General features: G+C 44.9%; 1 protein-coding gene across 6 annotated transcripts in view; it reads right to left on the reverse strand.

The window, feature by feature from the left end:
* The window catches only part of LOC111968889 (arf-GAP with SH3 domain, ANK repeat and PH domain-containing protein 2-like), a 108,783-nt gene that overhangs the window by 13,869 nt on the left and 80,566 nt on the right, over window positions 1-14,348 (reverse strand). For all 6 annotated transcript variants that reach the window (XM_023994834.2, XM_023994833.2, XM_070445241.1 and 3 more), the window contains exons 6-16: window positions 11,756-11,885; window positions 11,538-11,623; window positions 11,373-11,448; window positions 11,137-11,223; window positions 6,983-7,086; window positions 6,254-6,323; window positions 3,806-3,893; window positions 2,354-2,402; window positions 2,018-2,184; window positions 1,099-1,232; window positions 67-161 (exon numbers count right to left, since the gene is read on the reverse strand). In XM_023994834.2, the coding sequence (XP_023850602.1) occupies window positions 67-161; window positions 1,099-1,232; window positions 2,018-2,184; window positions 2,354-2,402; window positions 3,806-3,893; window positions 6,254-6,323; window positions 6,983-7,086; window positions 11,137-11,223; window positions 11,373-11,448; window positions 11,538-11,623; window positions 11,756-11,885 (1,086 nt within the window). The remainder of the gene's footprint in view (window positions 1-66; window positions 162-1,098; window positions 1,233-2,017; window positions 2,185-2,353; window positions 2,403-3,805; window positions 3,894-6,253; window positions 6,324-6,982; window positions 7,087-11,136; window positions 11,224-11,372; window positions 11,449-11,537; window positions 11,624-11,755; window positions 11,886-14,348) is intronic.

A 14,348-nucleotide genomic window follows, 5' to 3' on the forward strand; every position in this document is an offset into this window, starting at 1 on the left:
AGAGACAGAAAAAAACTATGAGAACTAGAGGGATGGAGAAAAACAGAGAGAGAGAGAGAACTTTACATGTCACTGGCAGGGTTGGGTTTGACCACATCTTCCGCAGATAGACACGCCTCCATGATGTCGTTAAAGCCTGCATTCCCCACGTTCTTGGCCAGCTGCGTGGTAAAACACACACACAGTTTAGAGCTTACCAGAGAACAGAGGTCATAAAAGTACAAATGAACCTCCTAAAAGAGGGTTCTACAGTTTTTACTGTACATATTTATTTCAAGCTCCATTTCTTCTGCTCTGCCACTTCAACAAATGCTTAAATCAATGGAGTGTGTGTGTGTGTGTGTGTGTGTGTGTGTGTGTGTGTGTGTGTGTGTGAGAGAGAGAGAGAGGGGAAACACTGCATCCGTTCGTTTCCACCCATCTCCTTGTGGCCAAATAATGTGAAACACTGGCGTCTTACCAAGGGAAATCATCTTAAATTAGCAACAAAAACATTTCAGCCCCAAATGATTCATGGGCAATAAATTGCACCAAATTTATATTAAAAAGCCAGATAAAATGTGAAACATGCAAGGTGGAAGCAGCTTCAAGCCTCTGTTATCCTGTAATGTCTATCTATCCCAATGGAGCGCAGCAGAGGAAGGAGAGTTCAGTAGAATCAGGCCAGGGGCGTTGATATCCTTGGTGCTTGCCTACCAGCAGTAAATCAGCTGCACTGTGAAATAATTTTTACATCAGCTAATGTGTGATGGGCGAGCTATTGTTTTCCAATAGGAGGTTTTACTAAGTAAGCTAAGCGGATGTGTTTTGGTACCACTTTATGAGCCACATGTGTGTAAATGATTTGAACTTTCCAATACGACTGCACCTAACTTCTCACTGTCACAGTACTTCAATGCCATAATGTGAAAGTGGACAAATAGCTGATTTGTGGAGAGAGTTCTGGCTCAAAATGGCTGCAGTGCATTAGCCAGATGGATGCTCCTAGCCATTAGTGGTGGAATAGCATGAGTTACCATCAGACAAGGCAGAGCAAAGCACTACGACACTTAGTGAAAATGGTGATGCTATCATGCTAGACTTGTTCATCCTTCTCACCAAGAGTTCAGAGGTGCTGAGGACGTCCAGCGTGAGGGACTGGATCCTGGAGTAGTGGACTCCCAACTCCCGGTGGATCCCAGAACACTCTATACACGTCAGGATGCCCAGGTTAGTGGAGAGCCACGTGGGGTCTGAGAGAGGAAGAGAGAAAGAGAGAAAGAGAGAAAGAGAGAAAGAGAGAAAGAGAGAAGAGAGGAAGAGAGAGAGAAGAGAGAGAGAGAGAGAGAGAGAGAGAGAGAGAGAGAGAGAGAGAGACAAGAGAGAGAGAGAGATGGAAGAGACAAAGGAGAAGAAGAGCGAGGAGAGAGACAAGGAGAGAGAGAGGAGAGAGAGAGAGAGGAGAAGAAAGGAGAAGACAAGGAAGAGAGAGAGAGAGAGAGAGAGCGACAAGGAGAGAGAGAGACAAGGAGAGAGAGAGACAAGGAGAGAGAGACAGACAAGGAGAGAGAGACAAGGAGAGAGAGAGAAGAAGATAGAGAACATGTAAGTAGGTCACAGTGTCCTTGGTAGGGACTACCTGCATGTGCTTTGAGGGGAGAGCTATTTCTGATACAGGTTAACGACTGGCTGCAGTCGAACCTAAATAACTGGCTCATGGGCATTCCTCGTTCCCTACAATGTCAGTGTAAAGTGACTGCATAGAGTTGTTCAATAAACTTGACCTGAATACTTTGGTAACAGTGTCTGTGAATAACCTGTATAATTAATGATTTAATTAAAGTGACCTCTAGCACATTAAATAACACTTGCTATAACTATTTATAATAGCTCATGGCTCCTTATTACAGCCTTTATAAATGTACAACAGTTATAATGAATTAAACACAGGTGGTTTTGTGCACTAAAATGATTTGAGTGGTGTGTGTATATCCAATGTGTGTGCATGTATTAACGTGTGTTTCTCCCGGTCACTCACTGGGCGCTTTGCAGTCACAGCAGACATCGTTGCCAGTCATCCTCTTGACCTCTCCCAGGATGGCCTTGGTCAGCTCCTGGACGATGTTGTTCTCCCCAACGTGCTGGTCTCCCTTAAAAGCATTATTCAACGCTTCCTCCTTACTGTTCTGCAGCACAGAGATCCATCTGAAAACACACAGCACACAGGTGGAGGGGGAGTGTGTGAGTATGTGTGTGTGATAGAGTGTGTGTGTGTAAAGATGGGGTGAGGACAAAGAAACCTGTGTGTGGAAAGATGCATCAGGGATAACAGGACACACACACACTTCACAAAAAGGAAGGAACACAGACTTACATCTGACATTCTGGGTCATCCTCGGTCTGAAAGTGATACGTTCTGTCATCTGAGAGCGAGAGCGAGAGAGAGAGAGCGAGAGCGAGAGAGAGAGCAGTGGCTGGGTCAGAGACATAGCGGAATAAGAAAATAATCAAAGATAAGAAAATGTAAGAACGGAGAGCAATTCCCTTAAGAGCCCATCCCAGCACCCGGCTGACAAGCCTGTGTGTACCAGGCCTTAATAAGAAACAGGAAACTCTTTCACAGCTGTCAACTACATACAGTACAGTAAAATACCTAGAGCTAACACAGCAACCAATAGGACAATATAGGAGGACACAGAGGTTGGGATTTTAAGTCATGTGGAATCTACTCAAGACAGAGGTTTGTTTACCAAACGTCCCATACTGCACTGCACACAGAAAGTATGAAACTAGTGAAAGTCATATTGTGTACTCTTCAATTATTCCAACCTGACTGCTCTCTCCTGACCCCCCCCCCCCCCCCTACAGAMGGCCAACAGAAGCAGCATCTCTCTGTTTCCACCACACCAGAGTAAGCCCTTTCATAGTCATAGTGTTGTGTTGCGCTGCTTCCCATTGACAGCAGGGTGACAGCCTGACAACAGCACTCATCTTGGCCCAGTGTTTACGAAAGGATGAAGTCACCACTCAGCTAAACTCAACGCATATCCCCAAAACCTGACTGAAGAAAGAAGAGGGTGAATGGAGGAAGAAGAGGGTGAATGGGGGAAGAATAAATACTAATTTTAGCTCCATCTCACTTGGTTACATGAGATTACGTGAGAATACAGGGAACAAAGGAACGTGGATGAAACTCTTAAAAGGCTGCAGATTCGGAAAGGGTTGTGTTGAGGCACAAAGTATTGATTCTCCTTCCTGCCCTCATTCCACGGAATAGCTGCGATTTCCTTTCATATAGAGCCCTATTGACGACCACTTTGCCTTTTTCTGGGAGTTTCCTCCCTGCACTTTTTTTCCTGCAGTAGATTTCTCTCTACTCAATAACGAGCACTGTCATTCTTTCCAACACAGCATCCCGTCTTGTTCTGCAATGTCTATAAGCCTGCATTTCCTTTATCAGATTTACAAATTATATATATATTTTTTAATTTATTTAACCTTTATTTAACTAGGCAAGTCCGTTAAGAACAAATTCTTATTTACAATGACGACCTACACTGGCCAAACCCGGACGACGCTGGGCCAATTGTGCGCCGCCCTATGGGACTCCAAATCACGGCCTATGAGGCACCGCAGTGCGCAGGGCAGGCCCTCTGAGAACACAAGGTTCGGTACCACAGTGTGCAGAGCAGGCCCTCTGAGAACACAAGGTTCGGTACCACAGTGTGCAGGGCAGGCCCTGTGAGAACCCAGCAGGGTCCATTTGTAGAGGTATTCCTATAACACACAGAGGGAAAAGAGGGGGTAAAAGGCAGAGTAAACCTACGTGAGATGAGGTCAAAGCTCTTCTTCTCCTCTGGGTTGTGTTTCACCTGGCAGGTGAGGAGGTTGAGTTTTGCCGGCGGTCGGTTTGTCTGAAGGGGAGGGAGGGGGGAGGAGAGAGAGGAGGAGGAGGACAGGAAAGAAGAACATCAGAATCAGCAAACAGAAAGCATGAAGGAAACTACACCCTGCCACACCAAAAATACCTGTTAGGACTAGCAATGTAACAAAGCTTCACCCAGTGTCAATTTACCCAATTAATCCATTTAGCCTACATGAACTCACATTATAAATCATATACTATGAAACTAAGCATATTATAACGCCTAAAAATGCATCGTAATCACATACAGGTCTACCTGTGATTCACCACAGCACTGCGACATCCCCATTCCCCCTTAGTTATTACAACATAACACCCCATTGCCCTTCCCCTTTAGTTATTACAACATAAAATAACACTACCTCCCCCTCTGTTATTACAACATAACACTACCTCCCACTCAGTTATTACAACAGAACACTACATTGCTCTGCGCCCTTAGTTATTAGAACATAACATTGAGGCTCTCTTATGAAGTTTTCATAAGGAATATTTCCCCCTGTGTTAAGGTCTGTTAGCATGGGCCTGTCTGTTGAGGAGTCCCTCCTTGACGGTGGTGCTCTGCAGTGGTGGATGAAACCCGGCCACGGTTTGTGCTCAGGGTGCTTCAAAACCAACCCTGATTCCTTCCCCTCCCTCAACCTGGCGTGTTTGTGTATGTGTGTGCCTTTTGAAAGAGGGAGAGCGATGAAGTGAGAGAGAGCGAGAGAGAGAGAGAGAGAGTAAATCTAGTGTAATGGAGTGAAGTAGAGCCTGCTTTAGCGAAAGCAGAGTAGAGGAAATCAATAGACCGGTGAGTCCCTGGTGCTTGTAAAGTCACTCAGTGGGCTAGCCTGACACAAGGCCTGTGTCCCAAACGGCACCAGAGCCCTGGTCAATAGTATGGCACTATCTAGGGAATAGGGTGCGATTTGGGATATGCAGGATATATACACTAAATATACAAAAGTATGTGGACACCTCTTCAAATTAGTGAATTTGTCTATTTCAGCCACACCCGTTGATGACAGGTGTGTAAAATTGAGCACACAACCATGCAATCTCCATAGACAAACATTGGCAGTAGAATGGCCTTACTGAAAAGCTCAGTGACTTTCAACGTGGCACTGTCATAGGATGCCACCTTTCCAACAAGTTCATTTGTCAAAGCTCTGCCCTGCTAGAGCTTCCCCGGTCAACTGTAAGTGCTGTTATTGTGAAGTGGAAACATCTAGGAGCAACAACGGCTCAGCTGCGAAGTGGTAGGCCACACAAACTCACAGAACAGGACCGCCGAGTGCTGAAGCGCGTAAAAATTGTCTGTCCTCAGATGCAACACTCACTACCGAGTTCTAAACTGCCTCTGGAAGCAATGTCAGCACAAAAACTGTTCGTCGGGAGCTTCATGAAATTGGTTTCCATGGCCGAGCAACCGCACACAAGCCTAAGATCACCATGCGCAATGTGTTGGCTGGAGTGGTGTAAAGCTTGCCGCCTTTGGACGTTTTCTGGAGTGATGAATCACGCTTCACCATCTGGCAGTCCAACAGAGGAATCTGGGATTGGCGGATGCCAGAACGCTACCTGCCCCAATGCATAGTACCAAGGGTAAAGTTTGGTGGTCTGGTTTAATGGTCTGGGGCTGTTTTTTGTGGTTCGGGCTAGGCCCCTTAGTTCCAGTGAAGGGAAATCTTAACACTACAGCATACAATCACATTCTACAAGCCCCTTCCTGTTTCAGCTTGACAATGCCTCGTGCAGAAAGCGAGGTCCATACAGAAATGGTTTGTTGAGATCAGTGTGGAAGAACTTGACTGGCCTGCACAGAGCCCTGACCTCAACCCCATTGGACACCTTTGGGATGAATTGGAACGCTGACTGCGAGCAAGGCCCTATCGCCTAACCTGACTAATGCACTTGTGGCTGAATGGAAGCAAGTCCCTGCAGCAATGTTCCAACATCTAGTGGAAAGTGAGGAGTGGAGGCTGTTATAGCAGCAAAGGGGGGACCAACTCCATATTAATGCCCATGATTTTGGAATGAGATGTTCGACAGGTGTCCACATACTTTTGGTCATGTAGTGTATAACATTCTTTGAGGTGTTTGAGTGATTCTAATACTAAAGCTACCACCATTTTAGCTAAATGAATCCAATGTGCTCCATTTTGGGCATGTCTGATGCCGGAGATGTTTGACAACCAGTGAACAGTCTGATTCGACAGAATGAGTGAGATTGAGTGCTTCATCTCCATTAAGAGAACAGGCTAGTGCCGTTAGCCTACTTTAAATGAATGCTAACTGGCTAGGACTAGGTTGTCTTGCCCTCTGTGTGTGCGTATGTGTCCGTGTGCGTGTCGGCACATTACTCACCGTCCCATGTGATATGGTAAGGTATCCGTTCTTTACTGAACACTTTCTCTTCTGCCACACTTTCCTTAACCTAGGGAGGTGGGGAGGGGCACACGACATATTGTGACACACACCGACATAACACCCCAGTGCCAGTGTGACACACTAAACTCGACATGAATCCACATTGTAACTGAACAGACATGGTTAATGAATTATTAACGTCAACCACACCAGTGCTCATTAATATGTACATGCATAAGTCATGGAGTACAGTCTGGGCAGTGTATTCCTGTCTCCGGGGAGAAGCTCAACCATAAAAATAACATGGAATATCGATTTCCTTACATGCTGTATCAGCAATAAGATAGGTCCATAAAGATGGCGGCCCCCATAAACTTACCACAAATTCCTTGTTTTGTTAAGTTTGCCGTATTGTACATTGCTCTCTGTTACTCTTTTTGTGTATGGTCATGAGCAGAGTATACATGATCAACATTTTTGCTTCAAGACGCCGGGATTTGAAAAACTGATTTATTGGCACACTGAACCATATTGCAAGCCATAGTTTAAAGTGGATAGTATTAAAACAATGACGTCATATCTGAATTCTGCCATCTTTATGCACGTTCGCCCCTAATTACCTGAGAGAACTTTGTGTGTTTGTTTGTTCGGTCTGACCTTACATTTGGTTCTTTTAATGTTTTTTGAAGATGCTACATGTTTAACAGAAGAAAACGAGAAACTGACCCGTCACTCTTCTTGTAGAGGTTCCCACAGCGCTCGGTACCGTGCTCCTTGTTGCCCTGAGGCTGGTGCAAACTGTAGGTGGCGCTCTGTCTCACCTGGGACTCCTTCAACAATACCAGCACACACACACACACACGCTACAGCACACATATACAGTGGAGGAAACAAGTATTATACACTGCCGATTTGCAGGTTTCCTACTTACAAAGCATGTAGAGGTCTGTCATTTTATCATAGGTACACTTCAACTGTGAAGACGGAATCTAAAACAAATCCAGAAAATCACATTGTATGATTTTTAAGTAATTAATTTGCATTTTATTGCATGACATAAGTATTTGATCACCTACCAACCATTAAGAATTCCGGCTCTCACAGACCTGTTAGTTTTTCTTTGAAGCAGCCTCTTGTTCTCCACTCATTACCTGTATTAACTGCACCTGTTTGAACTCGTTACCTGTATAAAAGACACCTGTCCACACACTCATCAAACACTCCAACCTCTCCTCACAATGGCCAATGACCAGAGAGCTGTGTAAGGACATCAGGTAATTGTAGACCTGTACAAGGCTGGATGGGCTACAGGACAGATAGCCAAGCAGCTTGGTGAGAAGGCAACAACTGTTGGCACAATTATTAGAAAATGGAAGAAGTTCAAGATGACGGTCAATCACCCTCGGTCTGGGGCTCCATGCAAGATCTCACCTCGTGGGCATCAATGATCATGAGGAATGTGAGGGATCAGCCCAGAACTACACGGCATGGACTGGTCAATGACCTGAAGAGAGCTGTGGACCACAGTCTCAAAGAAAACATTTAGTAACACACTCAGCCGTCATGGATTAAAATCCTGCAGCGCACGCAAGGTCCCCTGCTCAAGCCAGCGCATGTCCAGGCCCGTCTGAAGTTTGCCAATGATCCATCTGGATGATCCAGAGGAGGAATGGAGAAGTCATGTGGTCTATGAGACAAAAATAGAGCTTTTCGCTCTAAACTCCACTTCGCGCGTGTTTGGAGATAGAAGGATGAGTACACAACCCAAGAACACCATCCCAACCGTGAAGCATGGAGGTGAAAACATCATTCTTTGGGGTGCTTTTCTGCAAATGGGACAGGAACTGCACCGATATGTGAGGGGAGAGGGATGGGCCAATGATATCGCCGAGATCTTGACCAACAACCTCCTTCCCTCAGTAAGAGCATTGAAATGGGTCGTGGCTGGATTCTTCCAGCATGACAACGACCCAAAACACACAGCCAGGGCAACTAAGGAGTGCTCCGTAAGAAGCATCTCAACGGTCCTGGAGTGGCTAGCCAGTCTCCAGACCTGAACCCAATAGAAAAATCTTTGGAGGGAGCCGAAAGTCGCGTATTCCCAGCGACAGCCCCGAAACCTGAAAGGATCTGGAGAAGGTCTCTGTATGGAGAGTGGGCCAAAATCCCTGCTGCAGTGTGTGCAAACCTGGTCCAAGACTACACGGAAACCGTATGACTCTGTAATGTCAAACTAAGTTTCGAAACGTATGATCTCTGTAATTGCAAACTAAGGTTTCTGTACCAAATATTCAGTTCTGCTTTTCTGATGTATCAAATACTTATGTCATGCAATAAAATGCAAATTAATTAATTAAAAATCATACAATGTGATTTTCTGGATTTTTGTTTTAGATTCCGTCTCTCACAGTTGAAGTGTACCTATCATAAAAATTACAGACCTCTAAATGCTTTGTAAGTTAGAAAACCTTCCAAATCGGCAGTGTATCAAATACTTGTTCTCCCCACTGTATATATATATAAGGATCTATGTACAGTAGGCACAAGACACCTCAGCCAGTGAGTTTGGGTGGGGTGCATCTCAATTGTCTACAGTGGCTTCCTCTCCTTGTACCTTTCCTTTGTTAGCTCTAATCTGAAAGTTACAGGATAGGAGAATATGGCGGCTCGGGATGCTGGCTGCGGCATGTGCTTTCACCCATCCACTGCTTTTAGTGCAGGTGAAAAGAGGAGACAAGGAAGGGGAGTATCTTTAGACTATTGAGATACTGCTACACTATGTACATAAGACAAGCAGAGCCCTGGGGTCATGCACTAGTGACATCGCCTCGTCACAGAGCCGAGAGGGGGAGGGGCCAAGGCAAAGACCTTTGGAAGATATTCTAAAAGAAAGTCTTCAGGGTTCTGAATGTACTGTTACCGTCGTCAACAATTTAAAAGGAAAACAACAATTTCATAAGTACAGAGAGAACCTTTGCTTTTCAGCCCCCCCCCCCCACCAACTCTCTCTATTGGAAATGCTTAACAAAACACCACAACCAGATAGACAAGCACAGAAAGGAGGTGCAGAAGATAAACTTACTCTCCTAGACTTGGTTCACAAAGAGGCGGAAGCAGTGAAGTAAAGAACAGAACAGACAGATAAAACAGACAGTAGCCTAGTTCTCCACATAATAGCTAAAGCCAGGAAGTATACAAGTACATGTGGTAACTAAAAGTCACTTTGGAAAAAAGCATCCGGTAAAAGACAGTATTAAGCAAATCGTAAGAGTGCACCATATACCATCAATGGGTTCCTTTCAATGAGCTTGCTAAAGTTGACGGAGTGAAGGGGGCTTTGGTTATGTACATCAGGGTTTTGAACACCTAAATGCATCCCTAGATGAGATACAGACAGCTACATTAGTGGATGTCTAACTTTGGCTTGTGACAGTGAAAAGACTAGGCCAGTAGAGGGCTTGGGCTTGTGACAGTGAAAAGATTAGGCCAATAGAGGACTTGGGCTTGTGACAGTGAAAAGACTAGGCCAGTAAAGGGCTTGGGCTTGTGACAGTGAAAAGACTAGGCCAGTAGAGGGCTTGGGCTTGTGACAGTGAAAAGACTAGGCCAGTAGAGGACTTGGGCTTGTGATAGTAAAAAGACTAGGCCAGTAGAGGACTTGGGCTTGTGACAGTAAAAAGACTAGGCCAGTAGAGGACTTGGGCTTGTGACAGTAAAAAGACTAGGCCAGTAGGGGGCTTGTGACAGTGAAAAGACTAGCGCCATAGAGTCTGTTTGACAGTGAAAAAAGACTAGGCAGTAGAGCTTGGGCTTGTGACAATACAAGTAGAGAGAAAAGACTAGCCAGTATAGGGGCTTGGTGACAGTGAAAAACTAGGCCAGTTAGAGGCTTGTGAAGGAAAGACTAGGCCAGTAAAGGGCATTGGACAGTGAAAGACTAGGCGAGTAAGGACTGGGTTGGACAGTTAAAGACTGGCCAGTAGAGCCTTGGACAGTAAAGACCTAGCCAGTATAGGTTGGAGCAGTTTTGAAAAAGACTAGGCCAGTAGAGGGCTTGGGACAGTGAAAAGACTAGGCCAGTAGAGGGCTTGTGACAGTGAAAAGACTAGGTCAGTAGAGGGCTTGGGCTTGTGACAGTGAAAAGACTAGGCCAGTAGAGTGTTGCCGTGTGTGTGTGTACTGTATGTGTGTCATTGGTGGGTGTTACCATTAAAGGTTGATAGAGGGGGTTCCTTTGCATCTGTGACAGCGGCATGGGCAGCGCCTTTCTCCATTTTGAAGTAGTCCAATTCTTCTTCTACGAGTCGGTAAACAAACAGATATGGTGCATACTGCCACCAGGAGTGTGTCGTCTGAACAGGTATAAAGCCAAGGTTTGTATTTATAGCCACCTGTAGCTATGGAGGTTTGCTCAGAAGCAATGTTCCCTCAAAATGGCCACAGTTTGCCTACCCGGCGAGCAGCGCAGCTGAATCGGATGCACCTACCGCCAACAGCCCGGGGCGAATAAAAAAATTAATAGAAACACAAGGCTTTATCATCGCTAGGAATGCCTCGGAGATCGACCAGTCGATCGCGATCAACCGGTTGGTGACCACTGCTCTCGAAAGATGAGTATAATCTGGTGCATTTCTCTGTGGGCTGATTGTTCTGCGCGGCAGCCTCGGGGCTACTGTGCGCTCGCAGCTTTGAGGGAACATAATTGGAGTATAATTGATTGGCTGATCTCTTTTGATGACCTGGATGGAATTATGTGATCCTTCCTTAACCCATAGGAAGTCACACAGTTGACTACTTCAAAATTGTGAAAGTCCTCAGTGGCGTTGCCCATGCTAAAACAGGCTATAGGCCCTAGAGCTGTCTAAGTCTATGGGTGTTACCTCCTTCTGCTCCACCTGCAGCGCTGACTTGAGAACGTCCCGTAGCTGAGTGAGTTGCTTCCTCTCCTCGTCCTGGGCCTGCTTTATCTGGAGAGGTCACAGCAAGGTCATACACAGCTCATACAAAGGTCACAGGTGTCATACAAAGTCACACAGAATACTTTTGAGGAATTCAACAGGAAAAGCAAGTTCTTACATACCCATAAAGATGTCAACAGTAGTCTTGAGGAACTCACCGTGTGTAAGTCTGTGGCTAGCTTCTCTATGGAGGGTTTGAGGTTGTCTACTGCTTTCAGCCCATCCTGAAAGAAACTAAAGAGAGAGACAAATCTACATCAGCCGTTTTCCCCACGAGGTGAGCATTTGGTCAAATACAAACTTTCAATGACTTCAGGACTTACTTGCACTGTGCATGAAAATATTTGATGAGATTCTGGAGTAGATCCACCCCTTTCTTGATCTTGATCTCATTCACTTTAAGAAGATACTGCGAGACAGAATTTCACAATGTCAGCAAACCCACCACTACATCTCTGGACTTGACTCAATCTGGCAACCCAGGCGTGAGCTCCACCAATCTGACAACCCAGGCCTGAGCTCCACCACTTTCCTTACCCACCTCACACATCTGCAGCTGGAAGAACCTCCTCTCCTTCTCCATCTCCTCTGCTATCTCCGACCCGCTGATCACAGTGCGGATCATGCCGTGCTGCCGCGCATGCTCCTTCTTCTCCTTCTCGATCTTAGTGCTAAGACAGGAAGTTACATCATTCGGGGGTCAAAGTGTGGCATTTCCAACCACGGAAACAAACACAAACGGACAGTACACCAAACAGGAAATATACAGAGGAGGGAAGGGGGAGCTGGGGGGGCCCATTCCATGCAACATAGCATTCTTTTCCATTTGCTAACTAGCTTAGCCTATTCCCCAATAAAAAGATGCAGCATTTGGCTCCTCCCATAAAGAAGCTTAGGGAGACTCAAGTGACGCCGGTTTTCCTTCAGGTTTGAGAGCAGACGGCCTCTCACTCATGCGTTTTGTTATGGGTGTTAGGCCCTCATCACCGTAGTCCATCACTAAACCAACGTTAATGACTCATCCGTTTTTGGCACCTGTGCCTGCAGTCAGTCAACAGGTTGGATCATTTGGAAGCATCAAGACACAGACACAACAAGGCCATTCCAAACGAATCAGAAACAAGAAACAAAGTGAAAAACAGATCATATCAAAACAGACAGACAGAGAGGGGGGCATCAAGCTGATGGCAAAGTGGTGTGTGAATGCATGAGCCAGTGCTGTGGTCTGCTCCTGTAAGGCTGCGTAACCACAATGTTAATACAGCCGTAATGTACAAATTACCTCGACTAACCTGTACCCGCACATTGACTTCGTACCGGTACCCCCTGTATATAGCCTCATAATTGTTATTTTATTGTGTTACTTTAGTTTATGTAGTAAATATTTTAACACTATTTTCTTAAAACCGCAGTGTTGGTTAAGGGCTTGTAAGTAAGCATTTCACGTTAAGGTCTACACCTGTTGTATTTGGCGCATGTGACAAATACAATTTGATTTGATTAGGGCTGTGATGATACAGGTATCACAATATTTTTCCCATGGCAAAAAAACAAATATTAAGCAGATCAAACTCTTTGGTACTTTAAAAACCTGCTGTGTAAAAAAGTCTGTCTATTTCAATCTGATTGGCCTTCAGGCCCGTCAATCACCCGCTGATGCCAACCAATCAGGGTGCTTGGATGCACTCCAGGACCCCGCTTCCTCACCCTATACAGAACCAATCAGTCGATATAATCGACAACAATCATCAGAAATCAAACGACATGAATCAGACAGTGGGGCGCCGCCTGACCCACTAGTCGGTCAGAAGGTTCAAATTAACGTTTCATATCGTAATGTCCAAGTAGGCGGTAATGATAATTTTTATTGTGCTGTAACTGAAACTAGAAGAAGATCTTCTGATGTCCTTTCCCTTCGTCAAAGGTACGTAATGGATTTTTAAAAGTGTATTTACCCCGGGATAGCCCGCTAAAATGTCTTGAGTGCAATTCGATCTACAGTACATCTACACCACGATATGAAACGTTGATTTGAACCTTCTGAACAACTAGTGGGTCAGGTGGCGCCCCATTGTCTGATTCATGTCGCTTGATTTCTGATGATATCAGTCGATATAATCGACAACTTGGTTCTGTATAGGGTGGCTTCCTACAGATCGAGTAGTGTATCCTTACATGCCATTGGGAGAAGAAGTGCTGGTGTCCATTGACAAACCAGAAGTACATAAACATCTTCAAATGAATGCAGCTGTGTCCGGTGTGTGTGTGTGTGGTAGTGAACAAGTTGCAGTAATGGGCCTCAAAATCACATTCTAACCAGACAGCACTATAGAGGCAAGAACCAAACCAATCAGCATTAGGTATATATCGGGTGAGGGCATATCCGTCCAACCACTCAGAAGAGCTCCAGCTAGATGTTTTTTCACATTCCTAGTTCTCGCTGGATTTAAACGTTGTACGTAAAATATTGTGCTATAGCTTTAAAAATAAATAAATGTGACTCTGGATGACAACATAATTATGTTTGTTTCCACCATTACGGCTGTTTTCCTAAAGAAGTTACATCCGCTTCGTGCTTTGATTCATTGCCGCGAAACTAACGAGTATCGCGATATTGGTATAGTGCCTAAATGTTTTTTTATTTTTTTATTTAACCTTTATTTAACCAGGTAAGCTAGTTGAGAACAAGTTCTCAGTTACAACTGCGACCTGGCCAAGATAAAGCAAAGCAGTGCGACACAAACAACAACACAGAGTTACACATGGAATAAACAAGCGTACAGTCAATAACACAATAGAAAAAAAGAAAGTCTATATACAGTGTGTGCAAATGGCGTGAGGAGGTAGGCAATAAATAGGCCATAGTAGCGAAGTAATTACAATTTAGCAGATTAACACTGGAGTGATAAATGAGCAGATGATGATGTACACGTAGAGATACTGGTGTGCCAAATAGCAAAAAAGTAAATAAAAACAATATGGGGATGAGGTAGGCTATTTACAGATGGACTATGTACAGCTGCAGCGATCGGTTAGCTGCTCAGATAGCTGATGTTTAAAGTTAGTGAGTGAAATATAAGTCTCCAACTTCAGCGATTTTTGCAATTCCTTCCAGTCACTGGCAGCAGAGAACT

The sequence above is a fragment of the Salvelinus sp. IW2-2015 genome, linkage group LG9, assembly GCF_002910315.2.
Source record: "Salvelinus sp. IW2-2015 linkage group LG9, ASM291031v2, whole genome shotgun sequence".
In the NCBI taxonomy this organism is placed as follows: domain Eukaryota; kingdom Metazoa; phylum Chordata; class Actinopteri; order Salmoniformes; family Salmonidae; genus Salvelinus; species Salvelinus sp. IW2-2015.